This window comes from Cervus canadensis, chromosome 21, assembly GCF_019320065.1.
Source record: "Cervus canadensis isolate Bull #8, Minnesota chromosome 21, ASM1932006v1, whole genome shotgun sequence".
In the NCBI taxonomy this organism is placed as follows: Eukaryota; Metazoa; Chordata; class Mammalia; order Artiodactyla; family Cervidae; genus Cervus; species Cervus canadensis.
In genome coordinates, this window is record NC_057406.1 from 6,967,271 (window position 1) to 6,990,666 (window position 23,396).

At 46.8% G+C, this 23,396-nt stretch overlaps 1 protein-coding gene across 1 annotated transcript in view; it reads right to left on the reverse strand.

The window, feature by feature from the left end:
- SREBF2 (sterol regulatory element binding transcription factor 2) overlaps positions 1-22,635 on the reverse strand; it is a 54,658-nt gene extending 32,023 nt beyond the window's left edge. Inside the window, exon 1 of the mRNA XM_043440083.1 lies at positions 22,365-22,635. Coding sequence (XP_043296018.1) covers positions 22,365-22,452 — 88 coding nt within the window. The 5' untranslated portion in view covers positions 22,453-22,635. The remainder of the gene's footprint in view (positions 1-22,364) is intronic.
- Between the last annotated feature and the right edge of the window lie 761 nt (positions 22,636-23,396).

Genomic DNA, 23,396 nt, shown 5'->3' on the forward strand with positions numbered 1-23,396 from the left:
CGACCCTAAATTCCCAGCCCTGAGGGCCTCAAGCTTGCTTCCAGGGCCTCTTCCTCTGGTTCATCCTCCCAAAGGTTTACCCAAACCGAACTTAATCCACGACCAACAACTCATCTCTCATGACTCCTTCCCTCCCCATAGGGCTGCTTCCCACTGGGAGTCTGGGGCCTCAACAGTGTCCGAGGTATTTTCAGATCTACAATCCTCTACCCGGTCCACATCCTCTCCCTTTTCCTTTCCAATATATTCCCAAGAAGCTACTGCTTGTTCCTAAACTGTGGCATCCTCCTCTCAAACTCTCAAGGTGGCAGGAGGCTCTGATCTGGTCACACAAAGAAAAAAGAAAAACAAACAAAAGCCCTTAAGCGCTATCTCCAACCATTCTCCAAACTTCCACCAGCAAGCCTTTCCCAGGTCTCTAACTGTGTGTGTGCGTGTGCTCATCATGCGTGTGAGAATCTAGGCTATGAAGAGTCTTATCACAGGCAAGCAGAAAGCTACCCAGGGGTTTCTAGTGTGACCTAGCAGTTCAGCACATTTAGTGTTCAGTCAGTTCAACCTGCTGGCAAAACAGCACCTCACAAGATTAAATGACTACACAGTGGTGTTATTTACCAACACCTCAATACTCGGCTCCGTCCCCACTCAGCCCGTCACCTGTGGGAGGGAGGAGTGGGCAGAATACCACAGATAACTAACTTGCACCAACTAATTCCAATTTCTCATACATGATTATTGAAAAATATCCTCAAATTCAGCACAAAATTTAAACAAAACGATTCAGTGCTGACACGTTCCAAGCACAATTTCTTAAAATGCTTTAAGAAAGTGATTAAGAGAAACCTAATAATTTGTTGACCCTTCCCATAATATCTGGGGAATCAACACAGAGGACTACTTTGTGAGCCATAAGACTTACTCCTCCACTAACTGCCCTAATCCATGGAAAGTGAAGGAGGGCTAAAGAGGCGGGAGGGCAGATGGGCACAGGCTTTGACACCAGGTGGATCTCCAATCTAATCCGCTGTGTGAACATGGGCAAGTCACTTCTTTCCACATCCCCGTTTCCTCACAAGAGGCTGCCACAAGAAGACTTGGCTTCTTTGTGGTAAGGATTAATAAGATAATGTATGCAAAGTGCTCGGTGAGAGGCTGATCCTTACAAAGATACCTATCAGTGGGATCAGAAGCCCTAGTACACGGGTGCTTGGCTCCCTGTCGAGTGCTCTCCAGAAACTCTTGTCGGGGGACACTTGGGCTGACTGGGGAAAAGTAACGTGCAGAGGTCACACAGCTTAGCTCACAAAGCAGGGTGTGTGTAGGCAGATGGAATGTGACTGCTTAAATTAAAAAAAAAAAAAATCCTTCTCAACCCACATATGATGAGCTCCAGCAGAGCTATTTCCAGCCAGGTAGACGGGCACTGGGCTGAGGGGCACAGAGGGGCTGTTGAGACTAAGCACTTGAAGAAAGAAGTAAGGAAACGGCTCTGGGAGCCACTGCCGCAGCAGGCGCACGGGGCCTCCCCAGACCCAGCTGGCCGCAGTGACAGAAGGGCAGGCCGCGCAGGCGCAGATCTGCTCCGTACCCCGGGGCTACCCTCTGGGAGCGTCCCGCATCTCCTGGCGCCTCCCTGCTCCCATCACTCGTGTGCCATGTCACGCAGGCTCCCATGTCCACAAAGAGCCACGAAACCTGGAAAAGAGAGGCCTAAGAGAAGGCAGTTTGTTGTTTTCTGTATAAATAATTTTCTTTCTTTTTGGCCGTGCTGGGTCTTCTTTGCTGTGCGGCTTTTCTCTAGTGGCAGTGCATGGGCTTCTCACAGCAGTGGCTTCTCTTGTTGTGGAGCACAGGCTCAATAGCTGTGGCTCACGGGCTTAGTGGGATCTTCCCAGGCTGGGGAGCAAATCCGTGTCTCCTGCATTGGCAGGTAGATTCTTTCCCACTGAGCCACTGGGAAGTCTGGGTATTTTTATGGAGCTTTGAAAATGCAGCTGGGCAAGACATGGAGGACCAGACACGGGCCTCCTTGGAGCTGGGCCACCGCCTGAGGCGTGCAAACCCCAGCTCACTGGGTGGGGTGCAGGGGCGCTCCTGTCAGTCACCTTCCCCACCAAGCTACCCTCCTGTGTTTAGCTGCTTCATAAACTAAGATTCAAGTTGCCTGATAAAGTAAGCTGGGCCCCAAGAAACTACATGTGGGTTCTGATCATGTAACCAAAATTAAGAGGCCCTGGCTGCCACCTGTGCCTGACAGTCCCAGGTTTCATCTGAAGAGACCCCAAGTTCACATGTACTTTACAGGGCCCGGGACCTGGAGGTAACATAAGCCACTGTGTCTGGCTCAGTCCAATGGCATCTACCTGAAATGAGGTAACCTGAAATCCAATCAGATTAATTTCAGTCAGAAATATAGAATCTGAAGTTCCAAATGGGGTAACATCATTTCCAATACTGCAGCTGGTCAAAAATCCTTTCTGTGGGTGTTTGTTACTGAGCCCTGTTAGGTGCTAGAACTGTTTTACAAAGGTCATTTATTCTTATATTTTGTATTTATTATGGATCTTGGGTTAGACAATGTTTTCTTAAAGATTTTTTTTTAGATGTGGACAACTTTTAAAGTCTTTATTGAATCTGTTACAATGTTGCTTCTGCTTTATGTTTTGGTTTTTTTGGCCATGAGGCATGTGGGATCTTAGCTCTCTGACCAGGAGTGGAACCTGTGCCCCCTGCATGGGACAGCGAAGTCTTAACCCCTGGGCGGCCAGGGAAGTCCCTAGACAATGTTTTAAAATAATTTTCTTTTTTAAACCATAAAAGTAACATATTCACTACAGAAAAATTTAGAAAAATATTAAATGAAAAAAAAAATCATCCAGCAATTCCATCACCCAGAGACATCTACCATCAATGTTTTGATGTGTATCTTTATCTAGGCTTCTTCCCATTCAAGGTTTGCTTGCAAACACAAGCATGCACACATGTGGGATAGTTTTACACAAATGGGATCACACTGGGAAGATGCTATTTTGTCCCTGTTTCTTTTGCTTAATAAAACACAGAGAGTATGCAGTGTCAACCATTACGGACAGAATATCATCCTTTTTGAGAGTCCTACATTCATATTGCATTGTGTTGTGCTGCGCTGAATTGTATTATATTGTATTAATGTACCAGGATTTAACCACTTGGTTAATCACTTGGTGATGATGAATGAATGTTTTCATCTTTTCGGCATGATGAACAACTCTTACAAAAATCTTGAACAAGGATCTTTTCCCACTTATCTGATTATTTATTTTCTTAAGATAAAGTTCTAGAAATTAGATGGCTGAGTCAAAAGACAGGTATTCTATATATACTTCAGAAAGGTTATAACAATCTATATTCCTACCAGTGTTTTCCCACATTTATTTCTGTCCATTTGATAGTGGGGAAAAAACATCTAATTGTTCTGATTGACATGAATCAGTATTAAATGAGGTTAAATGTCATTCCCCCATTTCACTGGCCATGTGTATTCCTTCTTTGCAAACTGCCTGCTCTTGACCTTTGTTCATTTTTCTACTGGGCTATTTGTCTCTTTTTACTGATTTGAAAAACTTTTACATATTATGGATTTTGCTCTTCCTTAAATATTTGCCCCACTTTGTTGGTTTATTTGTTTTTGCTCAGGAAAAGAGAATGGCACAGTCAGGAGAGTCACCTTGTCCTAGCCCTGTAACCTGGGGTAAGTTTTACCTCTCTGAGTCACAGTCTTCTCACCTATAGAATGTGGCTAACAAGTATACTGAGCTCGTCATGTTGTTGAGAGATAATCCACAGAATCTACAGCACAGTGCTTGGCACTTAGTATTCGCTAGTACATGTTATACATAGTGGTTTCTGATAGTTTTGCTTTGACTTTATTTTTGGAAAACTCAGATTTTTTTTCTGATGAACTGGATATATTAGGGAATAATTTGGGCATAAATTTTGTGTTTACTTATGCATTAAAGAAACACTAAAAAAATGCATTAAACCACACCCAGTTGAAATGAGCCACACAGGAAAACAAAAAATGTACACACCTCAAACATCTACCAGCTTCGTCAGGTCACTTGCATGTATTATGAGTTATAACCATCCACATCTGGGGTCAGAATTTCCACTGGACTTCAGATAGCCCTTCTTCCATCACTTCACAGTAACTCATGAGCTATAACTTTCCAACATCCACTTCCACAAGCAAACCTCAGGTCTTTTTCAAGGTAGAGTGCTGTATTTCCAAGCCACTTAACATCTGTAAAACTGTTTTAGGGGTTGCTATCTTAGTTATTTATTTTTAGCATTTAAATTTTAATTTTTTTATTGGGCTATAGTTGATTAACAAAATGTTAGTTTCAGTTTTACAACACAGTGATTCAAAATCTTTATAAACTATATATACTCTATTTAAGGTTATTATAAAATATTGGCTATTGTTCCTGTGCTGTACAATAAATAAATATATCCTTGTGGTTCGTTTATTTTATACATGGTAGTTTGTACCTCCCTATCTTTTTTTTTCCAGAATGCCTATTCATTTTTTCTCTGTATTTTCTGGTCTCCTACGAAATTTCTGAGTGTTGAGAACCTAACCCCACTTTCCCCATAAGCTCTGTGGTTTTTACTGTGTAATTCTGCATAGTGTAGTACTTTTCAGTAACGTGTATGTTGCATTACAGCAGAACAATTTTAATCCTGTGTAGTAAAATTACCTGGTTTCTGTTCCTCATCCCCAACTTCATAAGGATATTGACCTAAACCTTCTTCACTTACTTTTGTTCATCTTTCACATTAGACCTGCCCAACAGACCTGAGAACACAGAAGCATGGCGTGTAATGTATGTGGAACGAGGACATAACCAGTGGGGGAGAGGGAGGTAAACACAAAATCTAATCCCCAAAACATATCCTGCTTTCAAGCTGATGAACCTGTCTCCCCTCCTAGGATTTTTTTTTTTTTCTAATTAAAGAATCTTAAAAAAAAAAAAAAGTCCAATGTAGACCCCTATCAAACCTGACGGTCAGTGGTAAGGCAACTTTTCATTTGTCCACCATTTTGCTATTTGTGATCACCCCTGCTTCTCAGGACCTGAAACATCTATTATCCCCATTCAGGTCACCTGGAGGAGCAGTAAAGGAGCTAGGCTGGCGACCACTCCCCTCAACATAGAAGCCCTAAAGTGTAAACAATACCAGAAGGAACAGAGTGACAACTACAACAGGCAAACTGCCGCCTTAAAAATCGATCCACTTTGGAGTAAGACATGGCAATATTCCAATATTCTTGCCTGGAAAATTCCATGGAAAGAGGAGCCTGGCAGGCTACAGTCCACGGGGTTGCAAAGAGTCAGACACGATTAAGAGACTGAGCACACATAGAGTTATCAGAGAATCTGATAACATCAGGAGAAGGATGAATGAGTCTATTTTACAGGTGCGGCAATTAGGGTAGGGCATTTCTCTAAAAGCCTCATGCATCCATGGTGTCTTATTAAATGTGCACTGGAAAGATAGCATTTGCACACGGTAAATCTGAAGATCTTCTGTTTTCTGGAGAATGCCAAAATTCCCCTGTGTTTCAGAGATGTGTGGCAATGGCTTGAACATGTGATAAGAAAGCCTGTGTGTGCTCTACAGCAGGGGCCAACAATTAGATCCTGAAAGACAATTCAGAAAGCAAGGCAGGTCCAGTTGCACCTCAACAAATACCAGCCCAGGAATCAGAAGAGACAAGTCACCCGTGGCAAAACCCACTGATAATTCGAGAATAGAGTCTCTAAGGATTTGGGTCATATGCCACAGAACTCGTCCCTTGATGCAGCATTTAAGAAGACCCAAAGGGAGGTGGGAAAAGAAAAAAGACTGAATTGTGAAAAATGGAGAGTTTAAACTACAGTAACTGAGAGATGACAACTAGCGGAATGAGCTCCTGCCCCACCCAAGGGAATATTAGGACTGTTAAAGGAATTAATAAGGTCTTATTTGTACAACTATTATTTTGTGTAAATGTGTGATCTGACAACAAGTACCCTCCAATATTTCCATAGAAAATGTGACCACTTATAAATTTCTTGAAAATAAGTACTCAAGAAATGAAATATCCTCAAGATATTCTTTGAAATTATATGCTATGGCAGCTCTACAGATAAAATTACTCTAGAGATCTCTCAACTGAAAAAAAAAAAAATTTGATCCACTCAAACACGGGGAGGCACATTCATTTGCTAAGAAGCTCAGAGCACAGGGTTAGAATCATGTACTTCAGGGAAATCCTGGGTCACAGTCCTGGGGAAGAGGGAGGCTGGAGGAGGTGCCGAATGACACAGGATGACAAGCGGGTGACTCAGGTATCCCATATTTTAAGCGAGGGATGAGTGAACTCTTTACTGGCAAAGAAACCACAGAGGAAGGTGGAGGTTCTCAAATGCTTGTGTTTCATAACACACACAAATGTGTCACACACTCCTCTGCACATATCGAGTATTACATAATAAAATAATACATTGAAGGATTAAGAGTGAAAAGAAAATACAAAGGGGAGGCAAGTCATTATCGGACAGCCTCTGGTCTGCCCTGGCTCTCTCGCCACCTGCCCAGGCTGGGCATCAGGGGCAGCCCCGGAGGACCCGGTTCAGCTGACCGGTGCCGTTGTCTCTGGGCCAAGAGAACCCGAGCCAGCTCTTGAGTTCCATCGAAAGACAGCGACCTGCGGCACTACCTTCAGCTGCTCTTTTCTTCTTTCCTCTGTAGTGAGCTCACTGTGAATCTCTGGCAGGTCTCCTTCCACGGTATCACAGGGTTCTCTCTTTGCTCCCCGCTGCCTTGATTTCAACCACAGCCTTCCACCCGGTGACAATCGTCCCGAGTATCTTGTTGGGCCAACAATCTTTCAAAGCAAATCAAACTTCTCTAGCAGGAGCTTCATAGGTTCCCACCAATGGCTCCCTCCGACTCCAAGGGATTTCACTTCCCACTCACTTTAGCTCGTCATTCACCCCGGAAAAGTACCCACTCCCTTCCTTGTCAGCACAAGCCTTTGGAAGGGGAGGAGGGGCTCTTTCTCTGAATGCGATCACCTGCCTCACCCTTTCTGCTTGTTACAGCCTTCTTCCTTTTAACTGCAAAATTCCATTTCAAAACGACTTACAATTTCTTTCACCAAGGACACTTTTCTACCTCAGGTCTAGCCATCTTTTAGCTCCTGAACCCAGCTGTGATTTGTTTAAAAAAAAAAAAATTGTCCAAAACTTGAAAATAAGGGGGGGGGGGGGAAGTACAGTGTCTCTAAAGTCCTACCTGTCTACCTAAAGGTCATCTGACGCTCTCCAGAAACACAAAGTGGTCTGACTTCCTCTTTACTACTCATCAGGCAAACATTCTGTAAAATGAGATGTTCACATGTAGAAAATAAACAAGTTGCAAATGACTTGTCTGGAGAAAAAGATAACCTTGAAAGCTTTGTCTTATTGCCCTGCAGGACATTAACCAGTTATGTATCTGAATTTGCAATCTTACCTCTTTCCTACTATGTGAGGATCAGTTTCTTGCGTTCTCCTTGAATCCACCTTTGTCATCCTGCTCTTTTCCTCAGCAATCTTCATAAATCTTCAGTACATACTAATGATATACTGGCATAAGAGTATGCTTCTAACATTAAAAAGTTTATTTTGTCATATTACATCCAGTAAGACCTATTTTTTAATACTTGCCTTAGATCTTGTGCTCCACAAGCACCTAGACAAAACCTTCTACTCCCTGGGCCTCTCTAGGCACTCAGCGCTCTGGTAGTTAAAAGACTTGGTATCAACTTGGCATCACTGAGATGCCCTCACATGCAACCTTCATGCACTCTATAAAAACAGCAAACATGCTTTCTGAACCAAAAGTGGAAAGGACACCGCCTCACGATGGGACAAGATGTTTTTGAAATTTGGGTTACCCAGGAAAATCTGGACAAATTTCTGCAATTTCCACAAAGCTTCCACTTTTGGTGAAGTAGGTATATAAATGCAAGGTTTTAAATGTGTTGAATACCCACTGTGTGCTGGTGCAGAGATGACAAAACACCCCTCGACCTCAAGGAGTTAGTGAGAGTGACAGATCTGGTGGTGACAGTCACAGCAGACGAGGACAACACAGGGGATGTGATAAAATCACTGACTCCAGCTGGTCAAGCAGCTTCCTCAAGAGCTGGAATGAAGGCTGACCAGGATACCGGGGAAATTCTAGGCCCGGGGAATCTTGTAAATCACGGCTCAGAGGCCTGGAGCTGCATGGTGGGCAGCGGGAGGGCTCCAGGCTGGGCAGGTGGTCAGGACCAAATCCTGAAGGGGTCTGCAGCTCATGGTAATGAACTTGGTCTCTCTCCTTCTTAAAGAAGGAAAAGCTACAGTCAGCAGTTCGGCAATGCTCTAGGAAGGGGAGCCCTGTAGCTCAACCCTGCTCACTCTGGTTTGTATAGGGGGCTGCTGGCCTGCCCAGAGCCCCCAGACATCATATGTTCATTAAGAATCATTCTGAGCAAAGACGTAGGGCTGAGTTCTGACTTGAGAGGAGAATATTAAAACAGCTAAAACAAAAGTTAGAGTAACTTTATCAACAGAGGAAGAGACTTCTGAAAGTAGATTAAAGGGAAGTTTTTTTTTTTTTAATTTTTGGCCGTGCCACACAGCATGAGGGCTTAGTTCCCTGACCAGGGATTGAAATGTACGCCTTGCAGTGGAAATGTGGAGTCTTAACCACTGGACCACCAGGGAAGTCCCCAAAGGAAAGTTCCAGTTATGTATGAAAACTGGGAAACAGGCCACCTATCTCAGGGGTTGTGTGAAGGGAGTATGGCAAACAATCATGCTAAAAAAGAAAAGCAGGATGTTGAAAAGTTAAACCAAGAATTAACTGGAAGACCAAAGAGAATGGGGATTCCCAAGTTTAAATTCAAAGAGGGCTTTCTGTGTGAAAATCAGAAGGCTGGTTGGAACTCTCATAATGTAATTGTGCTGCCTCTGGGAAATTAACTGATCTCTCCGAGACTCAGTTTCTCTACTTATAAATATGGGAACAATCCAAACTCCAATGGATATATATTAACATATAGGGATATGATCAGCACATACTAAAATGTCTTTGACTTTTTCATAGTTTCTTTTTTAACCTAACATTTGAAAAAGGGTTATTTGTAGGTTATCTTCCAATTTAATCGTTGTTTTTTTTTTCCAATTATTTTTATTAGTTGGGCCAATTTAATCTTTGAATAAAAGCCAGCAGTCACACTATTGATGTTTAAAAGCAAAAACAACTCAGTGAAAAAGCTAATAAACTTATTTTCTAACTAGAAATCATATTTATATTTTATTCAAATGCAGAGAAGGTGGTTATGATTGAAATTGAATTCACTTCCTATTGCTTCTATGTGGACAACATAATAATAGCTGTCACTAATACCTACTTACTACTTCACACAAACCCAGATGCTAGTATTACTATTCTACTTTACAGGTCACGAAAACTGAGGTTCAGGGAAGTTAAACTATTTGCTTAAGCCCTTCATATAAGCTACAAGATCTGAATTTATATCTGTATTGAGGTCTGCATATCTCTTCCATGCACTCTATTTCCCCCAACAAAACAAACATTTCTTGGATTTTACAACCAGGGAGAAAGATGCAAGACGGACCTGTAGCAACAATAAAGTCTGGGGGCAATCTGGGTGTGGGTAGAAAGGGGGCACTTAATGTAACCCACCTCATGACTCCCAATACTAAGTTCAATTTTAGTGAAAGAAGATCCAGCTCAGGGTAACACTCATGTAACTGACTCATGGGGGAGTAGAGGAGAGAGATTTTTGCCTGACTGTATTTTGCCAGCATACTTTCCTTCCAAAGTAGTAAATCTTTCTCCAGATGAGACCTTCTGCCTTGACAAGATGCTCCTTTCCAGAACACCCCTCTTTCTTCAAATAAAGAACAAACCAATAAGACACATCCCTTAAGATCTGCATTCAACACACATTAACTGAGTGCACAGTGTGCCAGACACAAACCTGAACACATCAAGAGGCACGTGTTCTGGCGGACAGACCCTGTGTGAGCACCTGCCAGGGTCAGGTGCTGTGTGCTGGGATGATAAAAGGTCCATGTGCAGAAGGACACTGTCAGAGTACATTTCCTAAAAAGCTTCTGTTGTTGATTTTTACTGCAATTCATCTCATGCTTGTGTGTGAGCACTTAAGAGACAAAAGTTAAATGTGATCTTTTGCTTTTTTTTTTTTTACTAGAAATGAACTTCATTGGCAGTGTCACCCAGTTGTGTCTGCTTTTAACACCTTGCTTGCGCAAACTTCCACTCATCATGGTATACGATTCAAATCGCCCTGTGAGGTAGCTTTAAGCACTCTTTTAAATGAGTTAATATATGCATAGCACTTAAAACAGTGTCTGGCACAGAAGTGCTTGAAAGTGGTGATGGTGGTGGGGGTTGTTACACTGGAAGAAATAAGCCCAAGTCCAATGAGGTGTCTTAGGCAGGTGAGTCCACAAAGGCTCCATCCTGCTCCAGACGTCACCCCAACAAGCACGCTGGGGGGGCTTCCTCTCAGGAGCCCTCCACCCCTGGGACTGTCCCACCTCGCAGCAACTGTCCCCACCCATGGGAGAGCCCCACCCTGGGTCCCAGCTGGGAACCCAGGTCTTACCCAAGACCACATCAGAGGCATCAGATCTGTTGACCGCCCACATTTGAAAGGCTGTCTATCTTGTTTCTTTATTCCTTTGAAATACATGCTTTTAGAAACAGATCAATAGATTTTGAGAACAACAATTAAGAAAAAACTCAAGTTAATGACTAGCAGTAATAATAAAAATAGTATAGCAATTGTTCACATTTCCTGAGCTCTTACCACGTGGTAGCAATTACGTTAAGCACTTGACATGGATTTCATCACTTCATCTTCCCAACACTTTGAGATAGGTGCCTTCATCAACTCCACTTTACACACAATGAACACTAGGCACAGAGAGGTTAAGGAACTTGTCCAGCATCACTCGTCAGCTGGGAGCTGGGACTGAAGAGTCAAGTTCTCAGCCACCACCCTGGACAGATGCTTTGCTTCTGTTACTGTGTGGATGTCACCAGACAGAGCCTTGTTCTCGAACGGGAACAAACATCCCCAGCTCGGGAAGGAAAAGCGTGTCAACCCAGGTGTCCTGCACCTCCTGCCCCTTCATCTGCTCCCACCCTGCATCACACTGGTTTCTCTCTCTCTCTCCCGCAACACAGAGACTGAAAGCTGAACAACAGGCAGAGAGGAAGACTCTCAGGAACACCCCTGCACAATGTTCAGGGGGTGGCGCTGCACAGTGCCAGGTGACCAAGTGTCCACAAAGTCTGGCAAAAGCCACTTCTTCCACTTAACTGTCCTCCTGGGGGGCAAAGTTCCAAAGCTGGGGATCTCAGCCTTTCCCAGTCCTTAAAAGATTCAGTAAAGCAACCATACTCCAAGAAAAATTAATTTTAAAAAAGTCATTCAGGCAAAAGTGAAAGACCTGTGACTCACCAACCTACCCTTCCCCAAATCATTACCACACCCCCAAATCTCCCTCAGACTAAGGACAAAAATAATATTTCCAAAGCAGGTTACTAACCCCTGCTACAAATCACCAGCCAGCAGGTTCATACCCACTGTGCACTGCGGTGCTGGGAGCTCGGGGAACCTGCATACAGCACAGACTCCCAAGTGCCAGTTCCCTTCCCACCCAGCAAGCTCACAGGGAAGAAACCCAAGCAACCCAGAAACTGTGACAAGGGTGAACAGGCAGGTGCCTCACAGAGGAAGGGCTGACTCATCCTGGCAGGCAGGGAAAGCAGAGCCTCGAAGGGCGAAGAGACGTTTGTGACTTAGAGAGAGGCATGGGTAGGTGCTGCAGGCAAAGGGAACGGTATGAGCAAAAGCATAGCACCAAGAAATGTTCTGGAAGGAGCTTCGGCAGAGCACGTGAAACAGAGTGGAGACAGGGAGCTGCCCACACTTGAGCTGTGAAGGGCCTCACTGAAGCCGCCTGCCATGGCACAGAAAAACGGCGGACGTCTGCCATTTCTGCTCTGTCTGCCATCCTTCAAGCCGAACCTCCCATGCACGCTCATCTTCCTTCTGGAGAACCCACGCTGGGTTCTCAGCAGTAAGGTTTCCTGCCAGGCGGCTCTGAGGAATGCATGCGCCCACCAGGAACGTGACTCTAGGAAGCGGGGACAAGCAGAGGCCACCGAGGCGGCGGGTCCTAAACAGGCTGCTCCGGCCTCTCCTTAGCAGCACTCTGCTGCCGAGCTGCCCTTGGCTCTGGCCCACGTTCCCGGCCCGGCTCTCCCGCTTCTCTGATCAGTCCACGCGCTGTCCTGCCAATAAACTCCTTTTCTACTTGAGCTACTCAAAGCCAGCTTCTGGGGCTCATCGCCAAGCCTGCCAACTGAGAGCACACGGGAGCAGGAGAGGGGCCTGATCAAAGCTACGTCTGAGGAAGGCCACAAAACACAGCTATCAAGAGGACAGCCTGCAAACTGCCCGAGCACGGTGGGCAAGCCTTACGAAGCGGCCGTCTGCTCAGCCTGGGACACTACTGCGCCTGCTCCCCTGGCCGGTGCCCCTCCTGAACTCTACCCCAGATCTTACCTTCCACACTGGAATCTTTGGGGGTGTACCCTGGTGGGGCTCTGGCACATTAAAGTTTGAGACCCTCGGTCCTACACTATGTTCTGGCCACAATGAATCACATATTCCCAAACATGTCAAATTATTCCAAACACCCTGCCTTTCCAAATTCTCCTTTCTAAAATGCTATTCACTCATCCTTCACAACTCAGCTCAAATGCCAGTCTCTGTGAAGATTTTCCTACTCCCCTTCCTTAGTGTTTCAAAAACTTGGGATTTTGTTCCTCTGTTCTGGTCTCTGTTGCATTTTGCTCTGTATTGTGACTGGCTGCTTAGATGTCAGCTCCCTGAAAGTTGAGACTTGTTCATTCATCTCTAATACCTGAGTCTAGTGATACGCTAGCTTGTGTGGGACCCAGCAGAGAGCACAGATACGTAGCACAGAGCTAGGAACATAGTGGATACTCAGGCAGAAGTGGGATGAATAAATTTCTTAAATTAAATTTAAAAAATTTAAAACAACTTCTGACCAGAACAGGGGTTCCCAGACAGGCTTCCGGAGTAAAGGCATCTCCCAATTCATTCCCACAGGGTAGGGAAGAGTATGAGCTCATGTCAGAAGGCCCAAGTTGACTCCTAACGCCACTTCATCAGAGCAGTAAATCTCGGGCAAATCATTTTATCTGTCTCTACGTCTTCATCTGCAAATGGGAATAAAATCAAGTACCTCCCAGCACTGTCAGAAAGACAAATGTATCAAAGGGACTTTTGTAACGTGTTAGGCCTCGCAGGAATGTTTACACTTAGGAAGAAGCAGTATTTCCATGAGTTGCTATGGGATGATGAGGACCTAAGCCAAGAAGACTCCAGTTTAACAAGGCAGTTCCACATCTGGTTCAGCAGCCAGAATTTCATCACTGATCCAATCTAGTCCCTGAACCCAACAGACCAGTTCCAAGGGACAGATGCAGAAGCCACATTATAAGGGACATTTAGACATGTGTTCATTAGCAATTCCGAAGGCCTGAGAGATGCAGAAAGAGCTGTTTTCCAGCTTCCAAGCCGTTCAATGGTTGAGGATTAGTTTCTAAACAGAGGTTTCCCCAGAGATCCTTCCTTTGAGGCCTTGCTCTGGGATCCTGCTACTCTTTAAAAAATTCCATCATGTCAACAAAGTTTAACCCGTGAGGCTTGTGGTCCAGAGATGGAACACTTGACCTTGTTCTGTGACTGCTCCTTTGTGTCCGCCCACCACACCTACAGAAGCCCTTTCAAAAGGAAAAAATAAACATTTCAAAACTGTATTCTAAAAAAAGGGCCCTTGGTCCTAAGAGTCCACTTGCAACTTGGAGTTCTTGTTCACTCTCAGGTAAGAGTCAAAGAGAACGTCATACTCCCTGCCCTCTTCCATGCATGTGCTGCAGCTTCAGGCAAGTCTCAGAGCACCTGTGACGCAGACAGCCCCAGTCCCTGCTCTGCAGCAGGACAGAAGGCTTAGATAAGTGCTGTGGGATCCACGGAAGCCACCTGAAGCGTCCAGCACAGGGCAGACCCTTCCTGATAAATACATGTGGACTGAAGGGACACCTGAGCAGAGGAGGCTGGTCTCTCCAGCCCCAGCCCACCACCCGCCTAGTATTCACAAATCTGAAGCCCCCTACATCAGATGGGGATTTGGCATGAGGGGGAGGAAAAGTACATGGATTTTGGAGTTGTACTGAGGTCACCAGTTTACAACTTACTAGCTCTGATCTGGGCCTCAGTGTCTTCATCTGTAACATACCATGCAACTGGAGAAAGAATTAAAAGCAAAAAGACAGTGTAGGTAAAAGGCCATACACCGTGTGAAGGCAGGGACCTTGCTCACCCTGACAGGGCTATAGCCAGAGCCCAGCACAACACAGGCCCTCTGAAAGGGTCTCGACTGCAGAGCTGACCAGACACTGCGCTGAGCACATAGTGGATGCTGCCTACAGTGTGATTTCAAAACCTGATGAAGGATGGAAAAGAAGTGGCGACTGCAGAGAGAGTCGATAATTAATAAAGAATAAGACAGTCACATTTACCTAGAGAACTAGGTAAAGCCTGATGCACCTCAGGATAAATGACAGTACCTCTGTAGGATCAAGATGAAATGGTCCCATATTCATTATCAAATATGGTGTACATCTGTAGGAAGAATCACACGATGGGAAACAGTTATTGCATGTCAATTTCGGTCCTGCCCAACAAATAATCACAGAAAGTCTACCCGTCTAGCTCAGAAAAACCACCCCCGTTGACTTTTAACAGTTCAAAGGAAAGTGCTGTGAGAGGTGAGGCTATTCATAACCAAAGGGCTTTTCCTAAAATATCTGCAGATTTTGGTGAAAAGTAGTCATAAGAGAATTAGAACGAAGAACATTATAGGAATACAGAGTCCCAAAGAACTTTTATGCAAGGATAGAGGAGTCACACTGTTGGCAGCAGACAGGGCTGCCACCAACACACTGAATAAAGGGAACCTGGACAGAAGAGAGTCCTGATGAGACAACGTAAAACAAGAAGTCATTTATCAAGTCCCCCAAGGCAGAGGAGGGCTGAAAATAAGGAACTGCTGTACCTTTAGAGCAATTCTAAACGTACGGAGAGCAAGCCAACCTGATGAAGGATCACTCCAAGAAACCAAGTGGAGCAGAGGAGTAACAGAGTCGCAACCACTAGGGTTCTGGGCAAGCAAAGGGAACATCAGAAGCACACGAAGGGACTGCTCAGGAAGCTGGTGGCTGCTCACTGACTGTCCAGTGGTCTCAAGTACAGGAAAGGCAAATGAGGAACCAGGAGGCCAGGACAAAGGGGCCTGTTATCTGTGCACTGTTGGGGGGCTGGGTGGCATCAGCCCTAAACTGGCATAGAGAGAGGCAGAATAAAGGGACCAGAGTTTCAGACTCTAGCTGGAAGCTAAGGAGGACAGACCTTCTCCTCCACCGTGGTAGGGGAGTAAACTGGTCCATCCAGCGTGGAGAGCATTGGACAGAACCTATCGAAACCACAAAGGAGTCAGAAGAGGATGTTACTTCCTGTCCCTTCCTTTCATATGTTTTATCTCTTTTGATTCTGGCAGCACCTGTGATGTACCTATCACCACCACACCTTGAGGGAGCAACCCCACCTCTAGTCATTCATCCTGCGCCTATACCTGCACATGGATTTCTCAAGTGGCTCAGTGGTAAAGAATCTGCCTGCCAATGGAGGAGACACTGGAGATCCGGGTTCAATCCCTGGGTCGGGAAGATTCCCTGGGGAAGAACCAGTGACCCAGTCCAGTATTCATGCCTGAGAATCCCACCAACAAAGGAACCTGGTGGGCTATAGTCCAGAGGGTCGCAAAGAGTCAGACACGACTGAGCACGCACACATACTTGCACATGTGTGAAATGATGAACTTACAGAGCTATTCACACCAGCACATTTTTCATAGTAAGACTGGAAACACCCTCAAATGTCCACCAAAAAGGGACTGGGCAGATGAGTTACAGTTCATCTATATAATGGGAAATCAACATGCAACAGTGAAGAAGACTGGAAAGATCTCTAACATCAACACTGGCAGAAAAACAACAAAACTTATAGCATGCTAGCTATTTGTGAAAAATAAAAAGGGGAGCAAAAGTGAAAATCCATACATTCTATTTGCTTCTATCTGCATTAAGTTTTGAAGGATGTAAAGGAAATGAAAAAATGAATAACCTGGGGGTTGTGGACCCTAAGTAGATGATGACAGGGTTGGGGGCAAGACTTTCCATAGTATCCCTCTCATATTTTTTATTTTGCTTTATGAATGTATCATTAAAAAAATATTTTCCAAGTGGTAAGTTCCAATCACCACAGTAATTTATCATATTGAAAAAGTTTTTTTTTTTTTTTTAATGAAAGGGCTACAGCTGGCAGTGTGTAAGAGCTATCACCCAGCTCTTGACTTGAAGAGTCCTTGATAAGAAAAACACACCAATGAACTAACTCCAAAGTGATTTGCTCATCTGTGTTCAGGGCAGCAGTACTCAGGTTAATGAAAAAACTGCAAATGATGAAAATACTCCACAGCGGCCTGAATAGGCATTTGCTTCCTTAGATGAATTACACTGGATCAGGTGACAATTACACCTCAACTGTTTCCATGTACAGCAACCCGTAAGTGAAAATGCTATAATGTTTCATGTGCACTTTAATATAAAGTTCATACACAAACCCAGCAGGAGAGGCAATTTGATATTCAGGGGGCACTATTTTAATAAAGTTGCTTAAGAAGTTCCTTTATTAATTATGAAATTAAGGAAAGAAAAGATCTATTCGATACAGAAGGAAAAATTCACTTTTTAAAAAAAGCCACGTCTGGGCTGAGTATGAGGATGACAGAAAAGACTGAGAGACAGGCAGCGCTCAGAACACTGGGCCACAGGCCCGGAGTGAGTGTGACAACGTTTGTCAAGGGCGAGACCAAACAGACCCAGGAAGGAGGAGAAACCCAGGGAGACTGGATTGGAGGTGTGAGCAAGCCCAAAAGATGTATCCCAGGAAATGGAACTGGATGAAACCAGGAGCTAAAAACTCATAGAAAATAAACAAGCTAAGAGCAACAGCAGCTCTTTCAACCCAGACACTAGCACCAGTGATACATACTTCAGGGTCAAGACAAAGCTTACATCTTGAAAATGGGGTAAGAGGTAGATGGAGGCTCCACCTCTGAGCAGTTTTTCCAAAGCATGACTCACTGGAGAGACATGGAGTCAGTTTCTACCCCTCTCCTCACCTCCTCCCCCACCCCAGGCTGGCCACTCCAACCTTCCCAGTGATGTGGACACCAGGCTAGGGGCCCACCCAACACCTTGAACCTGAAGCGCTTTCCTTTCCTCACTAGACACACCTTTACAGAGTGCCTCTTTAGTGCCAGGTAGTGTCCAGGGACTCTGCCAAGACGGAACTGTCTGCCGGGAGAAGCAGCAGAGGCCCAAGAGACAGTGCCACCCAAAGGCTCAGGAACCGCAGGTTTCTCGGCAAACAGGAGGGCAGGCTGGGTGACCAGCAGGGGGACCGCATGCAGGCAGGTATCTGACTCTGTGAGCCCTTCAGAGCCCACCGAGCAGGCACAGACCAACCGCTCAGTCACATTAGCGGACATCTTTGTGGAGTTCAGAGCACCAGGGATAAAGACAAGAGCCCACAAGCTTCCAGGGAAAACAGGTCACACAGAGAGGGTAGGAGTCAAAATGGTATCAGATGCCCAACTACTGAAAGCTAGCAAACAACGAGGCAATGCCTTCAACCTGAAATTCTAAACTCACCCAAACTATCAAATTGGAGAGGTTAGGATAAAGATATTTTTAGAGAGGTAAGGTCCCCCCAAATTTACTTCTAATGTACTCTTTCTTAGGGAGCTACTGGAGGATGTGCTCCATCAAAACAAGGGAGTAAAAATAAAACACACACCAAAAAAATAAGGGAATAAGGCTTCAACATGCCCCTGACCCCAGCTGATAGTCAAGGGTAGCCCCCGTATAAACGAGGAACAACAGACCTCAACCAACCATCAGACACAGCAAAAAGAGGGAAAGTTTCAGAAGAGACATCAACAAGGGGAATAAAAAGAACTGACCACCAAACTGAGCTTCTGTCATAAGATTTAGGACTAAGTTAGTTATGGGAACATGGAAAGTAAGCAAGTGAATAAATGGGGCTATTATAAACCCTAGGAAAAAACAAACAGCGACAAAAACCGTAGAGGATCTACCCAAGAGAAAAGAAAACATGCCCACAGAAAAATCTGTACACGAATGCTCACAGCAGCTTCATTTAGAATAGCCAAAATGTGGAAACAACCTAAATGTCCAACAAGTGATGAATCGATAAAACACGGAGTATCCATATAAGGGAACACTGGTGCAACAAAGATGAACCTCAATCTTATACTAAGTGAAGAAGGCCACTCAGTGTATGATTCCCTTCACATGAAATGTCCAGAACAGGCCAATTCACAAGGACAATGTAAATTAGCTTGCTGAAGTTTCTCCAACCTTCTCCATTGAGAACCGCTGCCCCTATTTGCCCTCCTGACTATGTTCTCATTTACCTAGCCTTAGACCACTTCACCCAATCACTTCATCCAGTGGATCTCCTAATTGCCAAATCCCATGAGTCCTTTCAGAGTCTTGTCATCCTTGCTGTGTTCTAAAGCCCTGTCTCCATCATCCACTGTTCCTCAAAAAGTTCACTTCCTCTTAGGTTATTACACTTCCCTCGCCTGTCCAGTTCCATCTTTTCCTCTCACCTCTGTCCTCAACTCATCAATCTGAGTGACTAGTCTTCAATCTCCACCCCCAGTTTTGATGTTCTCCTGAGTATGTCTCTCGTTTCCTACTAGCGCCTCAATTTCAGTCCATTTAAAGACAAATTTTCATCATCTCCCCAAACCAGCTCTTCCTGCTAGCTTCTGAACCCTCCCAATGCCCTACATCAAAGCCTAAATGGGAACTTAAATTCCACCTCTGCTCTATCTTCAGGACCAAGTTTCACTGAGGCCAAGTCCTATCATGTCCAGCACCTTGCACAATGGCTACTTCCTCTTCCCATCCTGTCACCCTCTTAGGATTGTCATCGCACACCCAGATGGCTGTCTCCTTGAGGCAGGCATGAGTTCTCTAGGTGGTAGATACCCTCTCTCCCCCACCACAGACAAACAAAAAAAAATATGTGTTCATACCCACAGAGTCTCTTCTTCAGCTGACTAGCTCCCAGAAGCATCTAGCCCTGATCTGATCCAACACCAAGGGCTGAGCTTAATATTAATTATTCGACTCCTGCGTAGCTCAAAGTCCTTGGACTCATTCAAACATTCCACAAATATTTAATTCTAGGTGAAAGAAACAAAACAAAGGTCCTGGCCCTCATAGGGTTGATGTTCTGGAGAGGGGTGTATGGGTGAGCATTCAAGGATACCTGCAGACCACCCGTCTTCAGCCTACTCAACTTTGCTCTAAGACCTGAGTCCAGGGCCATCTCTTTGGTGTGGTCTTCCTGGTAAGCCAGTATTTACCAAGCTCCATCCACACTCACTGACTTTCACTAACTGCCCTGTATAACTGAGCTGTTCTACACTCAGTATGCTTACCAAGTGGCACAGTGGTAAAGAGTCTGCCTGCCAATGCAGGAGACAAAGGAGATGCAGGTTCAATCCCTGGGTCGGGAAGATCCCCTGGAGGAGGAAATGGCAACCTACTCCAGTACTCTTGCCTAGAGAATTCCATGGACAGAGGAACCTGGTGGGCTATAGTCCAAGGGGTTGCAAAGTGTTGTACAGAACTGAGCATGAGTGCACACCACACACACACACACACACACACACTCTCACACACTACAGTTTTATCATCATTCATCTCAAGCTCCACAAAGCCATAAAATTCTATCTTCCCTATCTTCTCATGTTCCCTATAGCTCAGAAACTACAGCTGGCATGTGAATACTTGTTGATCAATGAAGACAGGGAACCACTTTACCCCCAATCTAACATGGAGCCCTGTGAAGCCACTTAACCACTGTGGGAGTTCCCAGAATGTTCATTTTACTCAACAATCTATAGGGATAAGGTTACTACTTAACCACCAGGTAGTTCACAGTGGACTTCCCCAGTGGCTCAGCAGTAAAGAATCTGTCTGCAATCTAGGAGACACAGGAGATGTGGGTTTGATCCCTTGGTCGGGAAGATACCCTGGAGAAGAGCATGGCTACCCAGTCCAGTATTCTTGCCTGGAAAAATCCCATGGACAGAGGAGCCTGGCAGGCTATAGTTCATAGAGTCTCAGAGTCAGACACGACTGAAGCGACTCAGCATGCACACACACACTTTAACACATTATAAATTTATAAATGAAAACAAACAGGGATCAGTTTCGGAATGGGAATGCAAAACCACACAAATATCTTTGTGTGAGGCTGCTGGTAGACAGTTATACATATTCCTTACTGCTGTGTAAGCCTGGGTAAGTTAATCAACTGCCTTGAGCCTCAGTTTCAGGATCTATAAAAAAGAGATTAATGTAGTATAACAAGCACTGTCTACCTGATGCAACTTGTTAAGGATTGAGAACACTGATGCGCACTAACTGCTTAACACGGTGCCTGGCACACAAGTGCTCACGACATGTTAGCTGTCCTTGTTAAGTTCCAAGGACCTCCCTCCCTTCATTTGTCAACACATCTCTGTATTTGGGAGCATCCAACAGAAAAAGTCTGTGGTTAGATTTAGGGCTTCATTTAAGAGTCTTACCACACTGCCTGGATGACCAAAATAGGAAAACAAGGTCAGGCCACAGGGTTGTTACAGAAGCAAAATAAGAAATGGATCCTTTTCAATTAGCTGCTGCCACTGTCTCTTCCCCTGGAAGAGAATCCTCTGCTGCCTTGGTTTCTTCATCTGTATAATGAGACGAAGCCTTCATACCTGCCTGCAAGGCTGTAGTAAGATCCTGGCACAAGAAAGCACTTTGTAAACTCCAGAGCACAATGCACCTGAGTCACTTACTGATTAACAGCATGGGTTCTGGAGAACCTAGAGAGAGTGACCTGAGACAAATTAATATCTCCTGACTTCGGTCCCCTATAAAACCGGAGCAGTAAGAATATCTACCTCAGGGATTGTAGTGAGGAACCAGTGAAACAATATAAGTGTTTGGGGCCTAGACTATCAGAAGAGCCCAACTGCTGGGCGTTATTATTATTACTAGGACGAGACTAATCCACTCATTGGACTTCTCACCCCCAAAGATCAGGTGAAAAGACTGTTTGCAGCGACGGCAACACTGACCCAGTAACTGTGTGCTGTAACCAGCTTGGGTGACCTTGGGCAAGTCTCTGACCTCCAAACTTTGGGTACCGTGATCACAAAATGATCCCCTGGGCTCCTACAGCTCTTCGTCTCCGCTGTGAAGGTGGCCGGAACAAAGGCCACCCGCTCCCCAACCTGTCCCCGAGGGGGTCGGGGGGAGCACAACCCAAAATTCCTGCGGCTCAAGTCCCTTTGCAGCGCGACAGCAGGAGCGCCCGGGTCTCTATCGCGGGGAGATGCGTCCAACACTCCGCCGCCACCGCTCGCTTCATCAGCGACTAAGCGCTGCCCCCCAAAGTTTTCCCAAGCGTCGGGAGAATTCGGCCGCGGTTCAACCCCGGGAAGACCACGGAGGGGGAGGACGCGGAGCCTGGGGGCCCGGCCCCGGGAATCTCCCAGGGCCGCCCACGCGGCCCGGCGGGGAGTGACAGATGCGACGCGAAGCCGCTTGGGCTGGCAGGCAGAGCCGGACCTCGGACGGCGCGAGACGGAGGCAGCGACCGCGCGCTCTCCGCTGGCCGCTCCCGTCAGGCTCCCCCGCCCAACCCCGCGACCCTCGCTGGGCTTCCGGACACGAGGCGCCCCCGGAGCAGCTCCCGCGCGGCCTGCCGGAGCCGAGCCGCCGGGCGGGGCTGAAGCCCGCAGCACCCGGAAGGGTCGCGGACCGACGCGGCGACCGCGCGCGCCGGTTCCTCCCGCGTGAGACGGGGCTGCCCGGTGGCGGGCTGTGTGTGAGGAGAAGGTGGGCGCACGCGCACCCGCGCGCGCCGCCGTAACCCCTTCCTCCCCGCGCGCGCCCCCGGCCCCCCGCACTCCCACCCACCGCACCCCACCACTCACCGTCGATGTCCCCCAGGGTCAGCTCGTCGCCCAGCTCCGTCAGCGTCTCCATGGTCTCCAGACCGCCCAGCTCGCCGCTTCCGTCCATCGCCCGGCTCGGCGCAGAAGACCACCCCCCCAAGCCCCACGCCTCCTCTGCCGTCCCGCTCAGGGAGACGCGGGGGCGGTGCCGCCGTCGCCGCCCATGACAACCAACAGCCCCCGCCGGGTTACCGCCTCAGCGGCCGGTGCCAGCCGCCGCCATGTTTGCGCCGCGCGGGAGGGGGGCGGTGCGGTGCGGCCCCGCCCCCAGCCCGCGCCCTCCGTGGCCCCGCCCCCCGGGCCGCGCGCTCCCTTGTTTGTTGTCAATGGGACCAGGCTGGTCGTGGCCAATCGGCGCGCGGGCCGGCGCGTGGGGTGATGGCGCGTCGACGATCAGCAGCTCGGATTTGCATAGCGAGGCCCCGCCTCTGGCGGCTCTTAAGCGAATACGGAGAGGCCCCCCGGGTCCTGAGATCAACCTCCTTTCCCCTCAAGTTTAAAGGAACCGTTCCCTTTTCTCTTGGTTCGGCTCCGCGAGCTAACTCGGTCCACCTGCTAGGGGTGGAAGGGTTAACGCCGTCAGCCCCGCGTCCGCTCGGCACCTCCCGGAGCGAGCCGAGAGCACATTACGTCATCCTCCCAGCTGTCAGCCTCCTCTCCCCCGACCCCCGCCTCGCTGCCCAGCCCACTGGGGCGGGCAGAATCAAAACTGGACCCCCAACACGGCCCACCCCCCCCCCCGCCCCCGAGGAGTTTGGAGATGCTTTCTAATCGCGTTCCTTCCAAGCCTTTCTACAGAGACTCGCGAACTGCCCGAGTGAGGAGGGTTTGTTTTACAAACTCTGCGCCTTTGCACCTGCCGCGACCACGTGTTTACTCCAGCGGTCTCCCCTGGGTACCTCCGAATCTCCTGCAGTCCTTTAAGATAGTGCCAGTGCCCCGGAACCACCACAGTGCTTCTGGGGTGCAGTGCGAACACATTTTGACGAAGAGTTCCGCAGAGATTCTGAG